The sequence below is a fragment of the Colobus angolensis genome, unplaced genomic scaffold (assembly GCF_000951035.1).
Source record: "Colobus angolensis palliatus isolate OR3802 unplaced genomic scaffold, Cang.pa_1.0 Scaffold245, whole genome shotgun sequence".
Classification (NCBI taxonomy): Eukaryota; Metazoa; Chordata; class Mammalia; order Primates; family Cercopithecidae; genus Colobus; species Colobus angolensis.
In genome coordinates this window covers 3428482-3449778 of record NW_012115655.1, presented here as the reverse complement: position 1 = coordinate 3449778, position 21297 = coordinate 3428482, and the positions used below count along the sequence as shown (strand labels likewise).

General features: G+C 40.3%; 1 protein-coding gene across 2 annotated transcripts in view; it reads left to right on the top strand.

Moving 5' to 3' along the window:
* EHHADH (enoyl-CoA, hydratase/3-hydroxyacyl CoA dehydrogenase) overlaps positions 1-19959 on the top strand; it is a 79274-nt gene extending 59315 nt beyond the window's left edge. For both annotated transcript variants that reach the window (XM_011945857.1, XM_011945856.1), the window contains exons 6-7: positions 5796-6137; positions 17117-19959. In XM_011945857.1, coding sequence (XP_011801247.1) covers positions 5796-6137; positions 17117-18378 — 1604 coding nt within the window. In that variant the 3' untranslated portion in view covers positions 18379-19959. The remainder of the gene's footprint in view (positions 1-5795; positions 6138-17116) is intronic.
* Positions 19960-21297: the final 1338 nt, after the last annotated feature.

Here is a 21297-nt window from a genome sequence, read left to right as displayed (position 1 = left end):
GGTATGATGTAGGCATCTGAACTTCTTAAACTCTTCAAATAAATCTGATGTGTGCTATGATGTTTAGAAGCACCCCCAGGAATGCTGGGAACAGAGGTAATATCACAAGACAGAGATCCAGTTCTAAGATATCCCAACGCTGTCTATGCCCTGTTACATGGCATAGATTGCACCAGCCACCCAGCCTGCCTTCCACTTGCACCTCCATGCTCTTGTTCTCTCCTTCCTCTCCCCATCGTGCATTCTTGCCTTCCTTTTACCGGCAAATTAAATCATCTGTAGACCCTGGGGGAGTTCCCCATTCTTCTCTGCTGAGTTTGCTTTCCCATAAATTGAGGATTGGGCAACTCTTTGGGTAATTGAGCAAGTAATTGGTGGGCCTATTGGATACAGTTCATGTTTTTTCAGAGTAGTAGGATGAGAGGGACCACATGCCTTTAACCACTGTCTTCTCTCCATTCCTGAATCCTATTCTTTAACATCATATGGGAAATCATTAATTTAGAAACTCATTCTTTCCAACACTACTTACTAATCAAGCATTAAGAAAATATTCTTGTCTCTTTGATTAAAAAAGGAGGTTGAGATTATACAATATATCTGTATTACCATGTGCACATTATTACATCCAAACCTTACGTTCCCTTGAACACGCCTAACACACCCAATGCCAGATGGGCTCAATGCCAGATGGGTTCATGTTCATATGTCTTTTTCTGGTGAAATTGCTCTGGTATAAGCCTCGGTAGGCTTTCTATCTAAATAACTAAGATGTACATTTTTGATAAAATGGTTTTATTTTTTAAGAGATGCCAGTACATTATAGAAAACAACTTCTGGTATAGCTGAAGTTTTGGTAACTATAAGTTGTTATAAATTTATTATTTTATGAAAACTTTGGAATCATTCCGTAAAGTTATTTTTTTAACAGTACCATAAGGATTCTTATTAAAATTTCACATATAATACATATGAAAAATATTTATATTTTTATGCTATTAAATATTTACATCCAGGAGCATGGGGCTTTTCTGTTTTTATTAAGGTCTTATTTTACGTTCTTCAATAAAATGGTATAGTTATCTTCTGAAAGGTCTTGTACCTTTCTTGATAAATTCATTTTTAGATATACTTTAACAGCTTCAATGAGGCATGATTTGCCTCACAGATTGTGCAGCTATCCCCATAAATCAATTTTAAGACTTGTCCACTCCCACAAAAAGTTTCTTCATGCCCATTACCGCTAACTCCTACTCACATCCCCAGCCCTAGGGAACCACTGATCTTTCTGTCTCTATAGATTTGCATTTTTTGGACATTGGATCTAAATGGCATCATACCATGTGTAATGTTTTGCGTCTGGCTTCTTTTGGTTAGCATAATGTTTCTGAGGCTCATCTGTATCTGTATTGTAGCATGTGTCAACAGTTTGATCCTTTTTATTGCTGAATAATATTCTATTGGATGGCTCTATCACATTTTCTTTATTCATTCAACAGTTGATGGATGTTTGAATTGTTTCCAGATTTTGCTGTTATAAATAATGCTGCCATGAATATTTGTAGACAGGTTTTCTTTATGGCATATGCTTTCATTTCTCTTGTGTAGATTCCTGGGAGTGAAATTGCTGGGTTGAACAATAAGTTTATGTTTATCTTTTTAAGAAACAACTGAACTGTTTTCCAAAGCGATGTACTGTTTTATACTATCAGAAGCAATGTATGAGGCTTCCAGTTTCTCTACATCATCACCAACATTCAGTAGTGATGTCTTTTTATTATAGTCATTCTAGTAAGTCTAACTGCATAACAAATGACCTCAAAACTTGGTGGCTTAAAATCAAACATTTATTCCACAATTTCTGTGGGTCCAGAATCCAAGTGCCCTAGGTCTTCTGGCTTTCAGATTTCAAACGAAGCTATAATCAAGGTGTTGGCTGTGGCTGTCATCATCTCGTGCTGATTGAGAGTCAGGGGGAGAATCTGCTTTCAAACTCACTCAAGTGGTAGGATCCAGTTCCGTATGGGCTGTTGTACTGAGGGCCTCAGTTCCTCACTGACTGTGGACTAAAAGCCTCCCTCAGTTCTTTGCTATGTGGGCTTCACCATAGGGTGGCTCACAACAGGGCAGCTGGCTTCCATCACAGTGACCAATTTGAGAGGGCAAGAAAGTATGAGCAAGACTGAAGCCAGAGTCTTTTTGTAACCTAGTCTAGAAATGACAGCCCATTACTTAGAGGCTGTCTACCACATTTGTTGTGGTTTTAATTTGCATTTCCTTAATGACTAATGATGTCGAGCATCTTTTCGTGTGCATATTAACCATTCACATATGCTCCTTGATGAAATATCTGGTCAAGTTTTTGCCCATTTAAGAAATTACATTGTTTACCTAATTATTGAGTCATAAGAGTTTATTACATATTCTGGAAACAAGTTCTTTATTTGATATTCGTTGTGCCAGTTGTATTTTCTATCACAGTGATAACAAATTACCACAAGCTTAGCAGTTTAAATCATCCGAAATTATTTTCTTCCAGTTCTGTAGCCTAGAAGTATTCTAGAGGTCTCCCTGGGCTAAAGTCCAGGTGTCAGCTGGTGCACTCTTTTCTGGAGGCTCTAGGGGAGAAACTGTTTCCTGCTCATTTGGGTTGTCAGCAGAACTCAGCACTTTGCATTGTAGGATCAGCGTCCCCATGTTCTTGCTTGCAAACTTGCGGTCTTGTAAACCAAAGGTCAATCCCAGCTTCTAGAGAATACTGCATTCTTTAGTTCTTGCTCTCCTTTCCTCATATTCAAAGCTACATCAGTGCTGACAGGTCAAGTCCTTTGCATGTTGCATTTCTCTAACCCTTCTTCCTTGTTGAATCCCCCTCACCACAGTCAGGAAAGATTCTCTGCTTTTAAGGACTCATATGATTAGATGGCACTCACTCAGATAATACAGAGTAATATCCCCCATCTCAAGGTCTGATTTTTTTTTTTTTTTTTTTTGAGATGGGGTCTCACTCTGTCACCCAGACTGCAGTGCAGTGGCGCAGCCTTGGCTCACTCACTGCCACCTGTCAGGCTCAAACAATTCTCCCATTTCAGCCTCCAGAGTAGCTGGGACCACAGGGGTGTGCCACCATGCCCAGCTAATTTTTTGTATTTTTGGTAGAGACAGAGTTTCACCACATTGCCCAGGTTGGTCTCGACTTCCTGAGCTCTCGGCCTCGCAGAGTACTGGAATTACAGGCGTGGGCTACTGCGCCCAGCCAAGGTCTTTAATCTTAATCTCACCGATACATCCCTTTACCATGTGAGGTAATACATTCACAGATTCTGGGAATTAAGACCTGAATATTTGTGGGGGTGTTATTCTGACTACCACACAAATATTTTCTCCTAGTTTATGGCTTATCATTTCTTTCTTTCTTTTTTTTTTAGAGACGGAGTCTCGCTCTGTCACCCAGGCTGGAGTGCAATGGTGTGATCTTAGCTCACTACAGCCTCCGCCCCTCCAGGTTCTAGCAATTCTCCTGCCTCAGCCTCCCGAGTAGCTGGGATTACAGGAGCACATCACCATGTCCAGCTAGTTTTTTGTGTTTTAGTAGAGATGGTGTTTCACCATGTTGCCCAGGCTGGTCTCGAACTCCTGAGCTCAGGCAATCCACCCACCTCAGCCTCCCAAAGTGCTAGGATTACAGGCGTGAGCCACTGCACCCAGCTGTCATTTCATTTTCTTATTGATATCCTTTGAATAACAAAAGTCTTCAATTTTTATGAAGTCTGATTTCTTGTTTCTTTTATATGTCATGCTTTTCGTGTTATATCTATGAATACTTTGCCTAACCCCAAGGTCCTGAAAGATTTTTTGTATTTTCTTCTAGGAATTTTTATAGTATTAGTTCTTCAATTTAGATTTGTGATCCATTTTCAGTTGCTTTTTATATATGGTGCTAGGTAAGGACATAAGTTTTGTTTTTTTGTTTGATTGTTTTTGGCATGTGGATATCCAATTATCCCACCACCATTTGTTGAAAGATGCTCCTTTCTAGGATTTTTTTCTGAACGATTATGATCTAAAGTGTGTTGTTGCTTTAGGGTAACAGTATGCTTGTGTATGTCTGTTACCATGTCACTGTGCTCCTATACTGAGTGCCCTTAGGGGACTAGAATCTTTCCAATAAACCACGTTTGAGATAGTATGAGTCAGCGTGCAGTGTAGCCCTCACTTGAGAGTGTGAATGTATATGCACAGTCACTTTGCTCTGCATGGAAATAGTTTATTGTTGACTTACTTTCTCTGTGCTTGTTCCTGCAGCCCCCCCTTTTCATATGTTACTCAATCTCCTTATCCCTTCTTGGTGCTTACACATCTCAGACCCTTGAGCCAAACCCTTGCCAATAACAGTATTTTGGTTCTCAGTTCTGCTCCTTCTGGTCGTGGAGCTTTTGAATAAAAATGCACACAACTAGGCCGGGCGCGGTGGCTCAAGCCTGTAATCCCAGCACTTTGGGAGGCCGAGACGGGTGGATCACGAGGTCAGGAGATCCAGACCATACTGGCTAACACAGTGAAACCCCGTCTCTACTAAAAAAAAAACACAAAAAACTAGCCGGGCGAGGTGGCGGGCGCCTGTAGTCCCAGCTACTCGGGAGGCTGAGGCAGGAGAATGGCTAAACCCGGGAGGCGGAGCTTGCAGTGAGCTGAGATCGGGCCACTGCACTCCAGCCTGGGCGACAGAGCGAGACTCCGTCTCAAAAAAAAAAAAAAAATGCACACAACTATTCGGTGGGGTTTAGCTGGAAAAGGTGACCTTCCAACTTCACATCAACTTCTGGCTCCTCAAACAGCAGGTTGGCAGTAAGGCAGGGAAGTTGTTTTCCCATTTCTCAATGAGCAGATTGTGAATATTTCCATATGGATTTTCTATTATTAATGTTCCTCCGATTCTTTGTTTTAAGATAAACATTCTGAATGTGAATAAAAAAAAAGAGAGAGAGACTCTCCTTTCTTCCATTGAATTGTTTGGGCACGTATATTGAAAATCATTGGCTATAATTGTAAGAATTCATTTGTGAACCCTCAATTCTCTTCCATTGATATATATGCCTATCCTTGCATCAATATCACACTGTCTCCTTTTCTGGTTTTTGTTACTATTAGGAATGGAGTTAAGGTTATTCTGAATATAAAATATTCACTCAACAATAGACACTAGGGACTCTACTACGGGGAAGGGAGGGAGGGCAGCAAAGGTTGAAAAACCGACTTTTGGGTACTATGCTCACTACTAGGGTGACGGGATTATTCATATCCCAAGCCTCAGCATTGTGTGATATACCCATGTAACAAACCTGCACATGTATGCCCTCAATCTAAAATAAAAGCTGAAATTATTTTTAAAAATTAATAAATAAAATATTAACTCAGAACTGTTTTCCTTGGACAGATTAATATTTTATCTATTATAATTAATATTTAATCTATTGATTAAATTGATTGATTAATTAAATTAATAATTAATCTATTAAAAATGGTCTTGGTCTTAGATTAAAAAGAAAATACAACTTTTATGCCTAAACTAGGTCATCTAAAATTGCTTTGAATCTACTCAATTCTATCTTATAAGACTATGTTATAAACATATCAGATGTTAGTGTACATAGGTTTAGTGTACATGAAATATCTTAATGAATAGCCTTTAGTTTGTGCTTTGAATTTGAACAGGTTAATATTATTATTATATTTTCATATTTCCTTTGTACAAGTACCATTTCCAAAGTTCTGATCATTCTTATTCCTTTCAGATCAACCACTAGAATCTCGTAGACTCTGCAACAAGCCAATTCAGAGCTTGCCCAACATGGACACCATTTTTAGTGAGGTCCTCTTGAAGATGTGGAAGCAGCACCCTGGGTGTCTTGCTCAGGAGGCTTGTGTCCGTGCAGTCCAGGCTGCTGTGCAGTATCCCTATGAAGTGGGCATCAAGAAGGAGGAGGAGCTGTTTCTGTATCTTTTGCAATCAGGGCAGGCTAGAGCCCTGCAATATGCTTTCTTTGCTGAAAGGAAAGCAAATAAGTGGTCAACTCCCTCCGGAGCATCGTGGAAAACAGCATCAGCGCAGCCCGTCTCCTCAGTTGGTGTTGTTGGTAAGAGCATGGGGTAATGAATGGAATCCTCCAAATCCGCTCATGTAATGTGCTACCATTCGCTTAGGGCCACCAGATGCTAGGTTTCACGTAAGACACATTACTTGTGTTAGCTAAGCTAATTCTCACACCGCCCCATGAGCTCTCTTCTTTAACATAAGAGGCGTAGAGACTCCAGCCTTCTCAACAGTGAGCTAAACACAAGTAGGGTGAAAGTCGGACCCTAGGTCTGACTCAGACTAGGAATGTTTTATTCTTTTTTTCTTTGAGACAGAGGCTTGCCCTGTCACCCAGGCAGGAGTACAGTGGCGTGATCTTGGCTCACTGCAACCTCCACCTCCCGGGTTCAAGTGATTATCTTTCCTCAGTAGCTGTTATCTTTCCTGAGTAGCTGTGACTACTGCCACCATGGCCAGCTAATTTTTGTATTTTTAGTAGAGACAGGGCTTCGCCATGTTGGTCAGGCTGGTCTCAAACTCCTGGCCTTAAGTGATCCACCTGCCTCAGTGTCCCAAAGTTCTGAGATTACAGGTGTGAGCCACCACTCCTGGCCTGGCATTTTTTATTCTATGCTACCTCTTCCCTGTATGAATCTCTCCTTCCTGGATTTCCTGATGATGATTTGTACCACATTTCAAGGTATGGCCTGTCACTCTCCTAGCTCGGTATTTGTAATGAAGTCTCTTGCCTTTCCGGCCCCTGAGCCATTCACTTCTCCTGTTCAAAACCACTATCCTCAAATCCATCTAAACCCTGAAACCATGGCTTCCCTACTTTTTTCCCTCTGGAATTTTCCCAAACAAAATATCTTCTTTCCTCAGAAGCTGGCTGCCTGATTGGCTTCTCTGGGCCACCTTCCTAAGCTTCACTTGCTCTTAGTCTCGGCTCAAGAATGGTATTTGGTAGATTTCAAATCCCTTGAGATGGCAAGTGAAACATTCTTTGCACCAGCTCAGGTACAATCTTCTGGGGAGAGGGTCCATAGTTTACTAAAGGCATCAACTTTCTTCCTTTCCTTTTTTTTCTTACATTTAAGTTTTTAAAATCATAATTGAAGACATGCCAGAAAGTTTTAATAGTACAAAAAATTATCATATACTTTTTATCCAGATCCTCCAAATGTTAACATTTTACTATATTTGTTTTATTTCCCTCTCTCTTTTCTGAACTCTAAGAATAAGTTACAGACTTATGTGTATTTCCTAAAACTAAATATTCTGTTACATGACCACAGTATAATTTATCTTAAAAAACATGGCAATTAATATTTAAAAACTATTATTTAGTCTATAGCCCTTATTCTGATTTTTCTTTCTTTTTTTTTTTTTTGTAACCATCTTTACGATTTGTAAGTATACAGTTCAGTGGTAATAAATACATTTATATCCTTTTTTTCCCCCTTCATCTTCCTTTCTCCCCTCCCCTTCCTGGCTTTTGGCAACCAGCAATCTACTCTGTATCATTATGAGATCTACATTTTAAGCTCCCACATATGAGTGAGAACATATGATATTTGCCTTTTAGTGTGGAAGCATCAACTTTTTTAACCCTTGCCCAGCTCTTTAGCACAGTGGTCTCCAACCTTTTTGGCACCAGGGACCAGTTTCACGGAATACAATTTTTCCACGGACTCGGGGGTGATGGTTTTGGGATGAAACTGTTCCACCTCAGATCATCAGGCATTAAATTCTCAGAAGGAGCCGCAGCCTGGATCCCTCGCGTGCGCAACCTAGATCCCTCGCGTGCGCAACCCAGATCCCTCCCGTGTGCAACCCAGATCCCTCGCATGCGCAGTTCACAATAGGGGTCGCACTCCTGTGAGAATCTAATACCACCACTGATCTGACAGGAAGCGGAGGTCAAGGCTGAAATGCTCCCTGGCCTGCTGCTCACCTCCTGCTCTGCTGACAGATCACGGACCGGTACCGGTCCAGAGGTTGGGGACCCCTGCTCTAGCACCAACCCAACTTGGAGGCAAAGATCTCACTCCACATTTTCTCAGTCTGTTTGTTGTCTCAATTCAGCTTTGGTATCAAAGAATCTGTCTTTAATATAAATACATTGTGTTCTTTTCAGCTCTGACTCTGTTGAGGTCTAGCCTTGGTTCACTTGTGATTTTTTTTTTTTTGAAATGGAGTTTTGTTCTGTCACCTAGGCTGGAGTGTAGTGGCGCAATCTCAGCTCACTGCAACCTCCGCCTCCCAGGTGCCAGCAATTCTCGTGCTTCAGCCTCCGGGGTAGCTGAGATTACAAGTGCTGCGCCACCAAGCCTCGCTGATTTTTGTATTTTTAGTAGAGACAGGGTTTCACCATGTTGTCCAGGCTGGTCTTGAACCCCTGACTTCAGGTGATCTGCCCACCTTGGCCTTCCAAAGTGCTGGAATTACAGGCATGAGCCTTTGTGTCCAGCCTCACTTGTGATTTTTTAAGAAGATGGATAAGTAGAGTGACAAAGAAGTATGATTGTTCCTCTTTTTGTACTATTAAATATTTCAGCAATGCCAATATTTATTTCTAGTTGTTGTGCACTTACCTCTTTCTTCTCTCTTCAATTCCTTCAAGCCAAGAATAATTAATGCAAATAATAGCAAGCTGGTAAGTGCATCAGTATTGTGTTTGTCAACCATTGTTCGAGAGAATTTCCCAATTTTGTTGTGAGCCTTTCTTTAAAAGGCTTCAGGTTTATTTCTGGCATATAATGTTTAAAAGTTTGAAATATTTTTTTTAAATGATATCCACATTGTTTTGAAAAATATTGGAAAGGGCGTAATAAATATATAAAAGACACATAGATAGAAATAAAGTAAGAGGATCTGGGCATTTCTGCCCTCTTCGTGTGTGTTGCCACACTACCCTGCATTTCATCTTCGTGATGCAGCCTTCTACTGCTCCCTCGTGTCCTCTGAAAGCCTCCATGACCCTCCTCTGCCTCCTGACTGAAACCCGGCTTACCCTGAGGACTTGAATCTGCTGCCCTCTCCAGGGAATGCTGCCACTTCTCCCACACTCCATGGGCCTCTGGGTCACTTCTCAGACCATTGCACTTTATGGGACACTGTCCTTTGTGGTCCTGCCCTGTGGTCTTGTCATTCTATCCCTTTTCATTACTGTCATGGCTCCCCCTCCATTTGCTGAAAACTTTAGTTCCTGGCTCACAGCTACCCACTTTGGCCCAAACCCTGCTGCCATCCTGGTTGTCCTCATTGTCTCTATGGACAATCATTCCCTGCTTGTAGCGTCTGAGTTTTTTGCCTCCTCAGACTCAGGGACATTCGCCTCACCTCACTTCCACATTCCACACTCATTGCTTCTCTACAGGTCTTGTCATTACCCTGAATATTTCTCCACTTCTAAAATCTGAAACCCCACTCTTCACCAATACCTCGTATCTTTCCTTATATCTTTCTTAATGGGTTATTTCAACTATATCCATTACTTGATCAGCTCCCCTTATCTTTATTTTCTTCTTATCAGCTTTAATTTATCATTTCAGCCACTCTCAGGCCAAAGTCTCCAAACTCTGTGATTCATTGCCCTTCCATTGTGCTCCCCACAAAATCCTCACCCTGATGATCCCAGTTGTTTGCTTGTTTCCATGAGCCCAGGCCCAGGCTTCTCAGCCCCGCAGGAGATGCAGTTCCAATTGGTAACCCTGCAAGTTCACATTCTCACACCACACACGGGCTCCCAGGCCTGTCAGGAGAGGGGAATGTAGTTGATAAGAAACTACAAAACTAGCATTTAAAACATCCTTATTTGGTATTTACTTCTCTGAGTAGAAGAAGTTCCTGATCAAATTAAATTCCATGGCAGTCAAATGCAGTAATTTGGCAGGGGAGCAGGACTCCTTGTCCCTGTCTATATGCATCTGTCAGGCAAAATTAGAGAACTGTATGAAGCTTGAAACTAATAGCTAGAAGCTAGGTTCAAAACTAGCAGAGTTTTGAACCCCACATTCTACCTTTTAATGTAGAAAAGGTTTATCAAAGCTAAAGTTTAGGATACAAGTTGCTATAGAAGTGAGAGTTATTCAGCCTGCTTGTTCTTGGGAGAAGTGCAGGGGGTTAATAAATTTGGAAAACTATGTCCTTAATAATTTAATATATTTATTATATAATATTGAGTAATTTAATACACTTGGAAAATTAAATAAATATGTTCTGGATAGACTAAATCAGTGATTTCTGATGACTAATACATCCTATCTTCAAAACCAATCCTCTATGCTAGTAAATACAAAGTATAGAGGAGTAATATATAAGTGGCTTTCACAAAGCTTTTTTATCCACAGTGGACTGGTTAGGCAACATCATCTGCTGCTGTAACAGGTAACCCAGCGATCTCAGTAGCTTAACACAATAAGTATTTATTTAATGCTTATTCCGTAAGGTCATTCTAGGATCGGGGTTTTTTCCCACTAGTGGCTCTGCCATTCTCCATGATAAGGGTCAGCAAAGTTTTTCTGTAAAGTTCCAGATGGTAAATATTTTAAGCTTTGTGGGCCATACAGTCTCTGTTGCAACTGCCCAAGTCTACCATTGTGCACAAAAACAGCCATAGAGCTGGGCGTGGTGGCACATGCCTCAATTGCAGCCACTAGGGAGGTCGAGGCAGGAAGATCACTTGAACCCAGGACATAGAGGCTGCAGTAAGCCATGATGCCACCACTGTACTCCATCCTGGGCAACAGAGCAAGACCCTATCTCTAAAAACAAACAAAATACAAAACAAAACAAAAACCCAGCCATAGACAATATGGAAACAAATTAGCCTTGTATTCCAATAAAATTTTATTTATGGACACTGAATTTTGAATGTGAAAAAATTTTTCATGTGTCACAAAACGGTGCTTTTTAAGTTTTTTATTTAAAACTGTAAAAACATATTTTTGTCTGCAGGCAGTGCAAAAATCAGCAGTGGGTAGGGTTTGACCTACAGGCCACAGTTTACCCCATCACCTACTTTAGGCCTTCTTCAAGGCCTTGGAGTTGTTCTCTGCGTTCTCTGTATCCGCGTATCTACGGAGGATCTTGTGGGAGACTTTAGGAGTCAATCTGAGAACCCACATTACCCCCAATCACCACCATAATATTTCACTGATCACAGTTACTCACAGGCCCTAACAGGATGCCAGGAATCTAGAAAGTACAGTCTTCTGTGTGCCAGGAGGAAAAGGAATTAGTGTTGGAAACAAATAACATATTTTTCATCAAATAATTTTTCTTCATTTTCCATTTTTTTCTTGCCTTTGCTTAAAATATTTCTCCCTATGTTTCTCCCTTCCTTGACCTGGATGGTTCAACGTCCTGAATTTTACTTATTACAGTCTAATCTGCCTTTAAGGTCCATTTCAAATATCTTTGTCTTGAAGCTTTTCTTGATTCATCCAACTGAATATAATTTTTTCCCTTTGAATCAAAGAAATTTGAACTTTTCATATCATTTACTTTACCATATGGAATGGATATTTGTGAACTCCTCTTTCCACTGCTAGATCAGAAGCTCCCTGAAGGTTGATGCTCTTCAGGTTTTTTTTTTATATAACAGTTTAATTGAAATGTAACTCATATATAAAACTCATCCTTTTATTTATGTATGTATTTATTTATTTTAATTTTTTTTTTTGAAGACAGGTTCTTGCTGTATTGCCCAGGCTGGAGTGCAGTGGCACAATCTCAGCTCACTGCAATCTCCACCTTGCAGTTTCAAGTGATTCTTTGTACCTCGGTCTCCTGAGTAGCTGGGACTATAGGCATGTGCCACTATGCCCGGCTAATTTTTGTATTTTTAGTAGAGATGGGGTTTCGCCATGTTGGCCAGTCTGGTCTCAAACTCTTGGCCTCAAGTGATCCACCTGCCTCAGCTTCTCAAAGTGCTGGGATTACAGGCATGAACCACTGCGCCAGGCCAAAAATCACCCTTTTAAAGCGATTTAATGTAAAATGGTACAGCTGCGACTGGGCACAGTGGCTCACGCCTGTAATCCCAGCACTTTGTGGGGCCGACGTGAGTGGATCACCTGAGGTCAGGAATTCGAGACCAGCCTGGCCAATATGATGAAACCCTGTCTCTAGTAAAAATACAAAAAACAATTAGCCAGGCATGGTGGCAGGTGCCTGTAATCCCAGCTACTTCGGAGGCTGAGGCATGAGAATCACTTGAACTCAGGAGGCGGAGGTTGCAGTGAGCTGAGATCACACCACTGCACTCCAGTCTGGGTGACAGAACAGGACTCCATCTCAAAAAACAAATAAATAAATAATAAAATGGTACAGCTGCTATGGACAACAGCATGACAGTTCTGAAAGGTAAAAAGTGCCATATGATCCAGCAATTCCACTTCTGGATGTTTACCCCAAAGAAATGAAAGCAGGGACTGGACATAGTGGCTCATGCCTGTAATCCCAGCACTTTGGGAGGCCAAGGCGGGTGGATCACTTGAGGTCAGGAATTCGGGACCAGCCTGACCAACATGGTGAAACCCCATCTCTACTAAGAATACAAAAATTAGCTGGACGTGGTGGTGCATACCTGTAATCCCTGCTACTTGGGAGGCTGAGGCAGGAGAATTGCTTGAATCCAGGAGGTGGAGGTTGCAGTGATCCGAGATCACACCACTGCACTCCAGCCTGGGTGACAGAGAGAGGCTCCATCTGAAACAAACAAACAAAAAAAGAATTGAAAGCAGGGACTCAAATAGATATTTATACACTCATGTTCATAACAGCATCATTCACAATAGCCCAATAGTACAAGCAACCCAAGTGTCCATTGAAGGATGAATGGGTAAATAAAATTTGGTATATGCATACAATGGAATATTATCCAGCCTTAAAAAGGAAGAAAATTGTGACACGTGTTACAGCATGGGTGAACCATGAGGACATACTGCTAAGTGAAATAAGCCAAGCATAAAAGATCAAATACTGCAAAATTCCACTTATATGAGGTACCTGGAGTAGTCAGATTCACAGATACAGAAAATAGAATGGTTGGCCAGGGCTGGGGAGAGGGAAAATAGGGAGTTATCATTTCATCAAAGCTGAAAGCTATACAGAGTTTCAGCTTTGCAATTTGAAGAGTTCTGATGATGGTTGTACACATTGTGAATGTATTTAATGCCACTGAACTGTACACTTAAAAATGGTCATGATGGTATGTATGTGTATTTTGCCACAATTTTTAAAAATAAGACAATGCATAGTAAGAGTATCACCAGAAAAGAATACAATTCAATGGTTGTTAGATACTAACAGAGTTTATGCAACCATTGTCACATCAATTTTAGAACATTCTCATCACTCCCCAAAGAAATCCTCTACCCATCAATAGTCGCTCTCCGTCACCCTTCCCTCCAGCCCTTGGCAACCATGAATCTACTTTCTGTCTCTATAGATTTGCCTATTCTGGACATTTCATATAAATGGAACCATACAATATGTACAATATGTAGCCTTTTGTGTCTGGCTTTTTTTTTTTTTTTTTCGAGATGGGGTGTCACTCTGTCACCCAGGCTAGAGTGCAGTGGCACAATCTCAACTCATTACAACCACCGCCTCCTGAGTCCAAGCAATCCTCCCACCTTAGCCTCCTGAGGAGCTGGGACCATAGGCATATGCCACCACACCTGGCTAATTTGTTGCATTTCTGGTAGAGACAGGGTTTTGCCATGTTGGCCAGGCTGGTCTTGAACTCCTGAGCTCAAATGATCCTTGCGCCTTGGCCTCCTAAAGTGCTGGGATTGCAGGCATGAGCCACCACGCCCGGCTCCGGCTTCTTTAACTTAGCATAATGCTTTCAAGATTCATTCATGTTATAGCATGTATCATTATTTTATTCTTTTGTTTTTTTTGTTTGTTTGTTTTTTTTGTTTTTTTTGAGACAGAATTTTGCTCTTGTTGCCCAGGCTGGAGTGTGATGGTGTGATCTCAGCTCACTGCAACCTCTGCCTCCCAGGTTCAAGTGATTCTCCTGCCTCAGCCTTCCAAGAAGCTGGGATTACAGGTGTGCACCACCACGTCCAGCTAATTTTTGTATTTTTAGTAGAGATGGGGTTCACCATGTTGGTCAGGCTGGTCTTGAAATCCTGACCTCAGGTGATCTGCCTGCCTCGTATTTTATTCCTTTTTATGGCTGAATAATATTCTCCATTTTGTGTATCCATTCACCAGTTGATGGACATTCAAATTGCTTTTATTTTTTGGCTAATTTTTTAATGTGAGAAGATGAAATTTATTTTTATTGTATAAATGCAAAAATTACAAGAAAATATTTTAAAGCTTTAAAAAATGCTAAGTGACATTGATACAGGAAAATCACAAAGCAGAACTATACTAAATTAATAGATTTCATTTTAAAATGTCTCATTGTATCTCAGATTTTGAAAGATTCCATTTCTGTGGAAGACAGTTGATTCTGTTGAAGATTTAATTAATAATTTAATTAATAAGTACTGATAGCCACTGATCTATTTCTTTTGGGGAGGAGATAAGAAAGATGTGTATACATTCTGTGTACACAATTTTCTGGATCCAGCCTTAGCTCAGGATTTCTGAAATTTTTTTTTTTTTTTACTTTTATTTTAGATTCAGGGGGTACATGTACAGGCTTGTTACATGGGTGTATATATTGCATGATGCCAAGGTTTGGGCTTCTAATGTTCACTCAAGTAGTGGACATAGAACCCGATAGGTAGGTTTTCAACCCTTCTGTCTTCCCTCACTCCCCCTTTTGAAATTCCCAGTGTTTACTGTTCCCATCTTTGGGGTCATGTGTACCCAGTGTTTAGCTCACACTTATAAGTGAGAGCATGCAGTATTTGGTTTTCTGTTTCTCTGTTAATTTGCTTAGGATAAGGGCCTCCAGCTACATCTGTGTTGTTGCAAATGTGTGATTTTATTCTTTTTTATGGCTGCATTTGGCTATTTTGAATAATGCTGCTAATGAACATTCATGTACAAGCTTTATGTGGACATATATTTTCAGTTCTCTTGGAGATTTAGATATCAGTGGAATTGCTGGATCATATAGTAACTCCATGTTTAACATTTTGAGTAACTACTAAATTCTTTTTCACAGCAACTGTACCATTTAAAAAATTTGCCAGCAATGTATCAGTGTTCTAATTTCCCCAAATCCTCACCAAAATTTGTTATTGTCTGTCTTTTTCATTATTGCAATCCTAGTGGGTTTGAAGCATTATCTCACTGTGGTTTTGATTTGCATTCTCTTAATGACTATTGATGTTGAACATTTTTTCATGTGATTATTGCCTATGTGTTGCTTGTGCTTTGGGTGTCATATCTTAGAAACCATTGCCTAATTCAAGATCACAAAGATGTATCCATCTATCAGACTTACTCCTAAGATATGCCTCTAAGAATTTTATAGTTTTAGCTCTTACATTTAGGCCTGTGATCCATTTTGAGTTAGTTTTGTATATGGTGTGAGGTAAGGGTCCAACTTCATTCTTTTGCATGTGGATATCCAGTTGTCCCAGCATCACTTGTTGAAAAGACTATACTTTCTCCATTGAATGTTCTTGGTGCTCTTGTTAAAAATTAATTGGCCATAATTGTATGGATTTACTTTTGGCTGTCAGTTGTATTCTGCTGATCTATGTGTCTATCCTTTTGCTATGATCACACTGTCTTATATACTGTAGGCTTTTTTTTTTTTTTTTTTTTGAGACAGGGTCTCACTCTGTCACATAGGCTGGAGTGCAGTAGTGTGATCATAGCTCACTGCAATCCTCAAACTCCTGGGCTCAAGATATCCTCCTGCTTCAGCTTCCCAAATAGCTGTAACTGTAGGCACGCACCATCATGCCTGGCTAATTTTTGTCGTTGTTGTTGAGATGGAGTTTTGCTCTTGTTGCCCAGGCTGGAGTGCAATGGTGCAATCTCAGCTCACTGCAACCTCTGCCTCCTGGGTTCAAGTGATTGTCCTGCCTCAGCCTCTTGAGTAGTGGGGATTACAGGCATGCACCACCACGCCTAGCTGATTTTGTATTTTTAGTAGAGACGGGGTTTCTCCATGTTGGTCAGGCTGGTCTCGAAATCCTGACCTCAGGTGATCCGCCCGCCTCAGCCTCCCAAAGTGCTGGGATTACAGGGGTGAGCCACCGCACCTGGCCTCCTGGCTAATTTTTAATTTTTTATAGAGTTGGAGTCTCACTATGTTGCCCGGGCTGGTCTCAAACTCCTGGTTGCAAGTGATCCTCTCACCTTGGCCTCCCGAGATGCTGGGATTACAGGCACGAGCCACCTCACCCAACCTTGAATAGTTTTGTCATACAATTTGAAATTGGGAAGAGTGAATCCTCCAGCTTTGTTCTTTTACAGTATTGTTTTGGCTCTTCTAGATTTCTTGCATTTCTGTGTGAATTTTAGGATCAGCTTGTTGATTCTGCAAAAAAACCAGCTGGGATTTTTACAGGAATTGTGTTGGTTCTTCACATCAATTTGGGTACTATTGCCACCTTAACAATATTAAGTTGTCTGATACATAAACATTTAATGTGTTTCCATTTATTTGGTCTTATTTAATTTCTATTAACAATGTTTTATAGTTTTTAGTGTACAGATCCTCCTATTCTTTGTTAAATTTCTTCCTGTGTAGTATTCTTTTTGGTGCTATTGTAAGTAGAATTGTTTCTTTTAATTTTATATTCAGGTTGTTTATTGCTAATATATAGAAATATACTTGATTTTTGTATATCAATTATATACCTACAACCCTGTTGGACCCATTTATTAGTTTGTATAGCTTCTATTTGTGTGTATGAATCCAACTAATTTTTATATCCTCTGAAACACTTAACAGAGTGCAGAGTCTTTATTAGTACTCGATCCATTTGTGTTTCTTGAATCGATCTCTTTAAATGCCACATTGTCACATAAGCCTTCCATCCAGTGAATAATTTCTCAGTTCCCAATACCACTGAATCATTCTTTTTCTCCTTTGATTTTTATCTGCAGGCTTGGGAACAATGGGCCGAGGCATTGTCATTTCTTTTGCAAGGGCCAGGATTCCTGTGATTGCTGTAGACTCAGACAAAAACCAGCTAGCAACTGCAAACAAGATAATAACCTCTGTCTTGGAAAAAGAAGCCTCCAAAATGCAACAGAGTGGCCACCCTTGGTCAGGACCAAAACCCAGGTTAACTTCATCTATGAAGGAGCTTAGTGATGTAGATTTAGTCATTGAAGCAGTATTTGAGGAAATGAGCCTGAAGAAGCAGGTCTTTGCTGAACTCTCAGCCGTGTGCAAACCAGAAGCATTTTTGTGCACTAATACTTCAGCCCTGGATGTTGATGAGATTGCTTCTTCCACTGATCGTCCTCACTTGGTCATTGGCACCCACTTCTTTTCGCCAGCTCATGTCATGAAGTTGTTAGAGGTTATTCCCAGCCGATACTCTTCCCCCACTACCATTGCCACTGTTATGAACTTATCAAAAAAGATTAAAAAGATTGGAGTCGTTGTAGGCAACTGTTTTGGATTTGTGGGGAATCGAATGTTGAATCCTTATTACAATCAGACATATTTCTTGTTAGAAGAAGGCAGCAAACCAGAGGAGGTAGATCAGGTGCTTGAAGAGTTTGGTTTTAAAATGGGACCTTTTAGAGTGTCCGATCTTGCTGGGTTGGATGTGGGCTGGAAATCTAGAAAGGGGCAAGGTCTTACTGGACCTACATTGCCTCCAGGAACTCCTGCCCGAAAAAGGGGCAATAGGAGATACTGCCCAATTCCTGATGTGCTCTGTGAATTAGGACGATTTGGCCAGAAGACAGGTAAGGGTTGGTATCAATATGACAAGCCATTGGGTAGGATTCACAAACCCGATCCCTGGCTTTCCAAATTCCTATCACAGTATAGAGAAACCTATCACATTGAACCACGTGCCATTAGCCAGGATGAGATCCTTGAGCGCTGCTTATATTCACTTATCAATGAAGCATTCCGTATCTTGGGAGAAGGGATAGCTGCTAGCCCAGAGCACATTGATGTTGTCTATTTACATGGATATGGATGGCCAAGGCACAAGGGCGGGCCCATGTTCTATGCTTCCACAGTTGGGTTGCCCACAGTTCTAGAGAAGTTGCAGAAATATTACAGGCAGAACCCTGATATTCCCCAACTGGAGCCCAGTGACTATCTAAAAAAACTGGCTTCTCAGGGAAACCCTCCCCTGAAAGAATGGCAAAACTTGGCAGGCTCCCCTAGCAGTCACTTGTGATTCAGCCTTCCAGATTATGCCTCACATGCTAGCATCAGGTAATGCTCACTGAATTTCAGTGAAATTAAATCAAAAATCCAAAGTAAGATTGTTCTGAAATACAAAGCAAAAGAAATAATCAGTAGAGTCTTCTGTGTGACGACTCTAATGGTCAAATCTTTAGGAATGTGCTTCCTATGCCTCTGAATCTGTCCTTATCAGATAAATTCAATGCATGAACTTGTGTGAATGTAGTATCATAATCGCTGATGAAAGAGGCTCAGGTATAAGTTGAGATTCTCAAATGTTTTGATCATTGGATAAATGTGTCATCAATTAATAAATGATAAATGCAGCTAAGTCATACATTGATTTTGACTCCTTTCAATGTCACACACATAGTATTGATCAGAAATCTTATGAATCATACATACACTCAACAAACATTAAAGTCGTAGGAAAAACACAGTTGGAAATTGGTAAGGTAACTGAATACTTCAAACCAGCACAGGGAACTCAGATTAGTATGGCAAGCCTTTCCTCTTCTGGTCTTTCCTCTTCTATTTATGAGGAAATAATAGAAGGTAGTAAGTCGTTAAAAGAAGGGTCTTAGAGAACATCTAACCTAGGATTTCCCAATTCTGTGATGAAATGACACCAGTTTCCTGTCATGACAGGCCTCTGTGATGTTACGTATGGAAATGGTTGAATCTTGAAAAATCTAAAATTGTTGCAAAACATATTTTGTATGATTTTGTTATAAGAGTTCTTCTCTTTCTACTTTTTGCGTTGTGTAGTTAAAAATTAAGGGGATGGTCAATACAAAAACTTGTACACAAATATTTATAGCAGAATTATTCATAATGGCCAAAAGTTGGATACAACCCAAATGTCTATTAACTAATGAATAGATAAATCTGGTATATCCATACAATGGACTATTATTCAGTCATAAAAAGAAATAAAGGACCAGGCACAGTGGCTCACACCTGTAATCTCAGCACTTTGGGAGGCTGAGGCAGGAGGATTGTTTGAGGTCAGAAATTTGAGACCAGCCTGGGCAACATAGCAAAACCCTGTCTCTATAAAAAATACTTCCCGTACATTAGTGGTTGCCTAAGGCTTGAATTAGGGGTGATGAATGGGGAGTACAGGATTCATCTAATAGGTACAGGATTTCTCTATGGTTCATGAAAATGGTCAAAACTTATTGTGGTAATGGTCACATAACAATATATTAAAAACTATTGAGTTGTATATTTTAGGTGGGTGAATTATATGGTATGTGAATTGTATCTCAGTAAAGTTGCTAGTGAATAAATGGGGCTGAAGATGTTATCCTTCATTGTGGTGGAAATGAACTTTCACAATATTTTCACCTGTGAACCCCAACAAAATGATGAAAGTTCTGATGGAAAAATTTTGAATGAATAGAGTATAAGTTTTCCGTTGTTAAAGAGCAAACAAAAAACCAACAAAAAATCCAAGTGTGCCTTGAATTGTACAGAGCACAATTATGTTTGAAATATATACTACTTAATTTTATATAATTTGGTTTGTGAAATTAAAGACATCAATGAAAATGATTCCTGAAAGTAGTAATTTTGTCTCCAAAGTGACTTGTTTTCAAATTAATGTTAAAAAAAAACCCACTAACTTTTTCTTCAAACCTGGAATTAATTTTGAGTTCTTACAACTTATTTTCACCCTACACTAGCCTCTAGATTGAGGTTTTGAAATTAGAGTGTCTATGAATAGATTTTATCAGTCAATAACCCCTGAAATATTATGATAAAGTTTGTGTATATGTATCTGAGTACATTTCTTGGAAGAGGTACCATATCTTACATCATATTCTAAAAAGTATCATGACCCGGCCAGACACAGTGGCTCACATCTATAATCCCAACATTTTGGGAGTCCGAGGTGGGCAGATCATGAGGTCAAGAGATCGAGACCATCCTGGCTAATACGGTGAAACCCCACCTCTACTAAAAATACACAAAATTAGCCGGGTGTGGTGGCACGTGCCTGTAGTCCCAGCTACTTGGGAGGCTGAGGCAGGATAATTGCTTGAACCCAGGAGGCAGAGGTTGCAGTGAGCTGAGATTGCGCGGCTGCACCCCAGCCTGGGCGACAGAGTGAGACTCCATCTCAAAAAAAAAAAAGTATCATGACCCAATAAAGGTTAAGGACCAATAGAAAATGGGAAGAGCGGCCCAGCATGGTGGCTCATGCCTGTAATCCCAGCACTTTGGGAGGCCAAGGTGGGCAAATCACTTGGGGTCAGGAGTTTGAGACCAGCCTAGCCAACATGGTGAAACTCCATCTCTACTAAAAATACAAAAATTAGTCGGGAGTTGGGGCATGTGCCTGTAATCCCAGCTACTCGGGAGGCTGAGGCAGAAGAATCCCTTAAACCCAGGAGGTGGAGGTTGCAGTGAGCCGAGATCTCGCCACTACATTCCAGCCTGGGTGACAGAAAAAGACTCCGTCTCAAGAAAAAAAAAAAAAAAGAAAGAAAACAGGAAGAGGAAAATACGAGTTCATTCCTTCTTATTTTACATCAAATGAAGCCAAACATTCAAATTTGCTGGGTCCTACATATAATAGTAGTTAATATGATGAAACTTTTCAGGATATCCTCTCCTGTCCTTGAAAATATACTTGCTTAAAAGGCTGATTTTGTTAATAATTTTAAAACATTTGTTTAAGTAAAACCTCTGGATTTCATTTTTAAAAATATGTTCTAATGATAATTGACTGTGACGGGAATTATATATTGGAAACACCCTTGAAGCTGTAAGACTCCCAGCTTGAAAGACGCTCTTAATGATACTCCTTAAATCAGTGAAGCCGCCATGCAGCTGCAGTTGCTCTCTGTTTATTTATCTCCAGCAGGAACAGGTGTGCATGAGCACGATAAAGTGAGGAATCCTA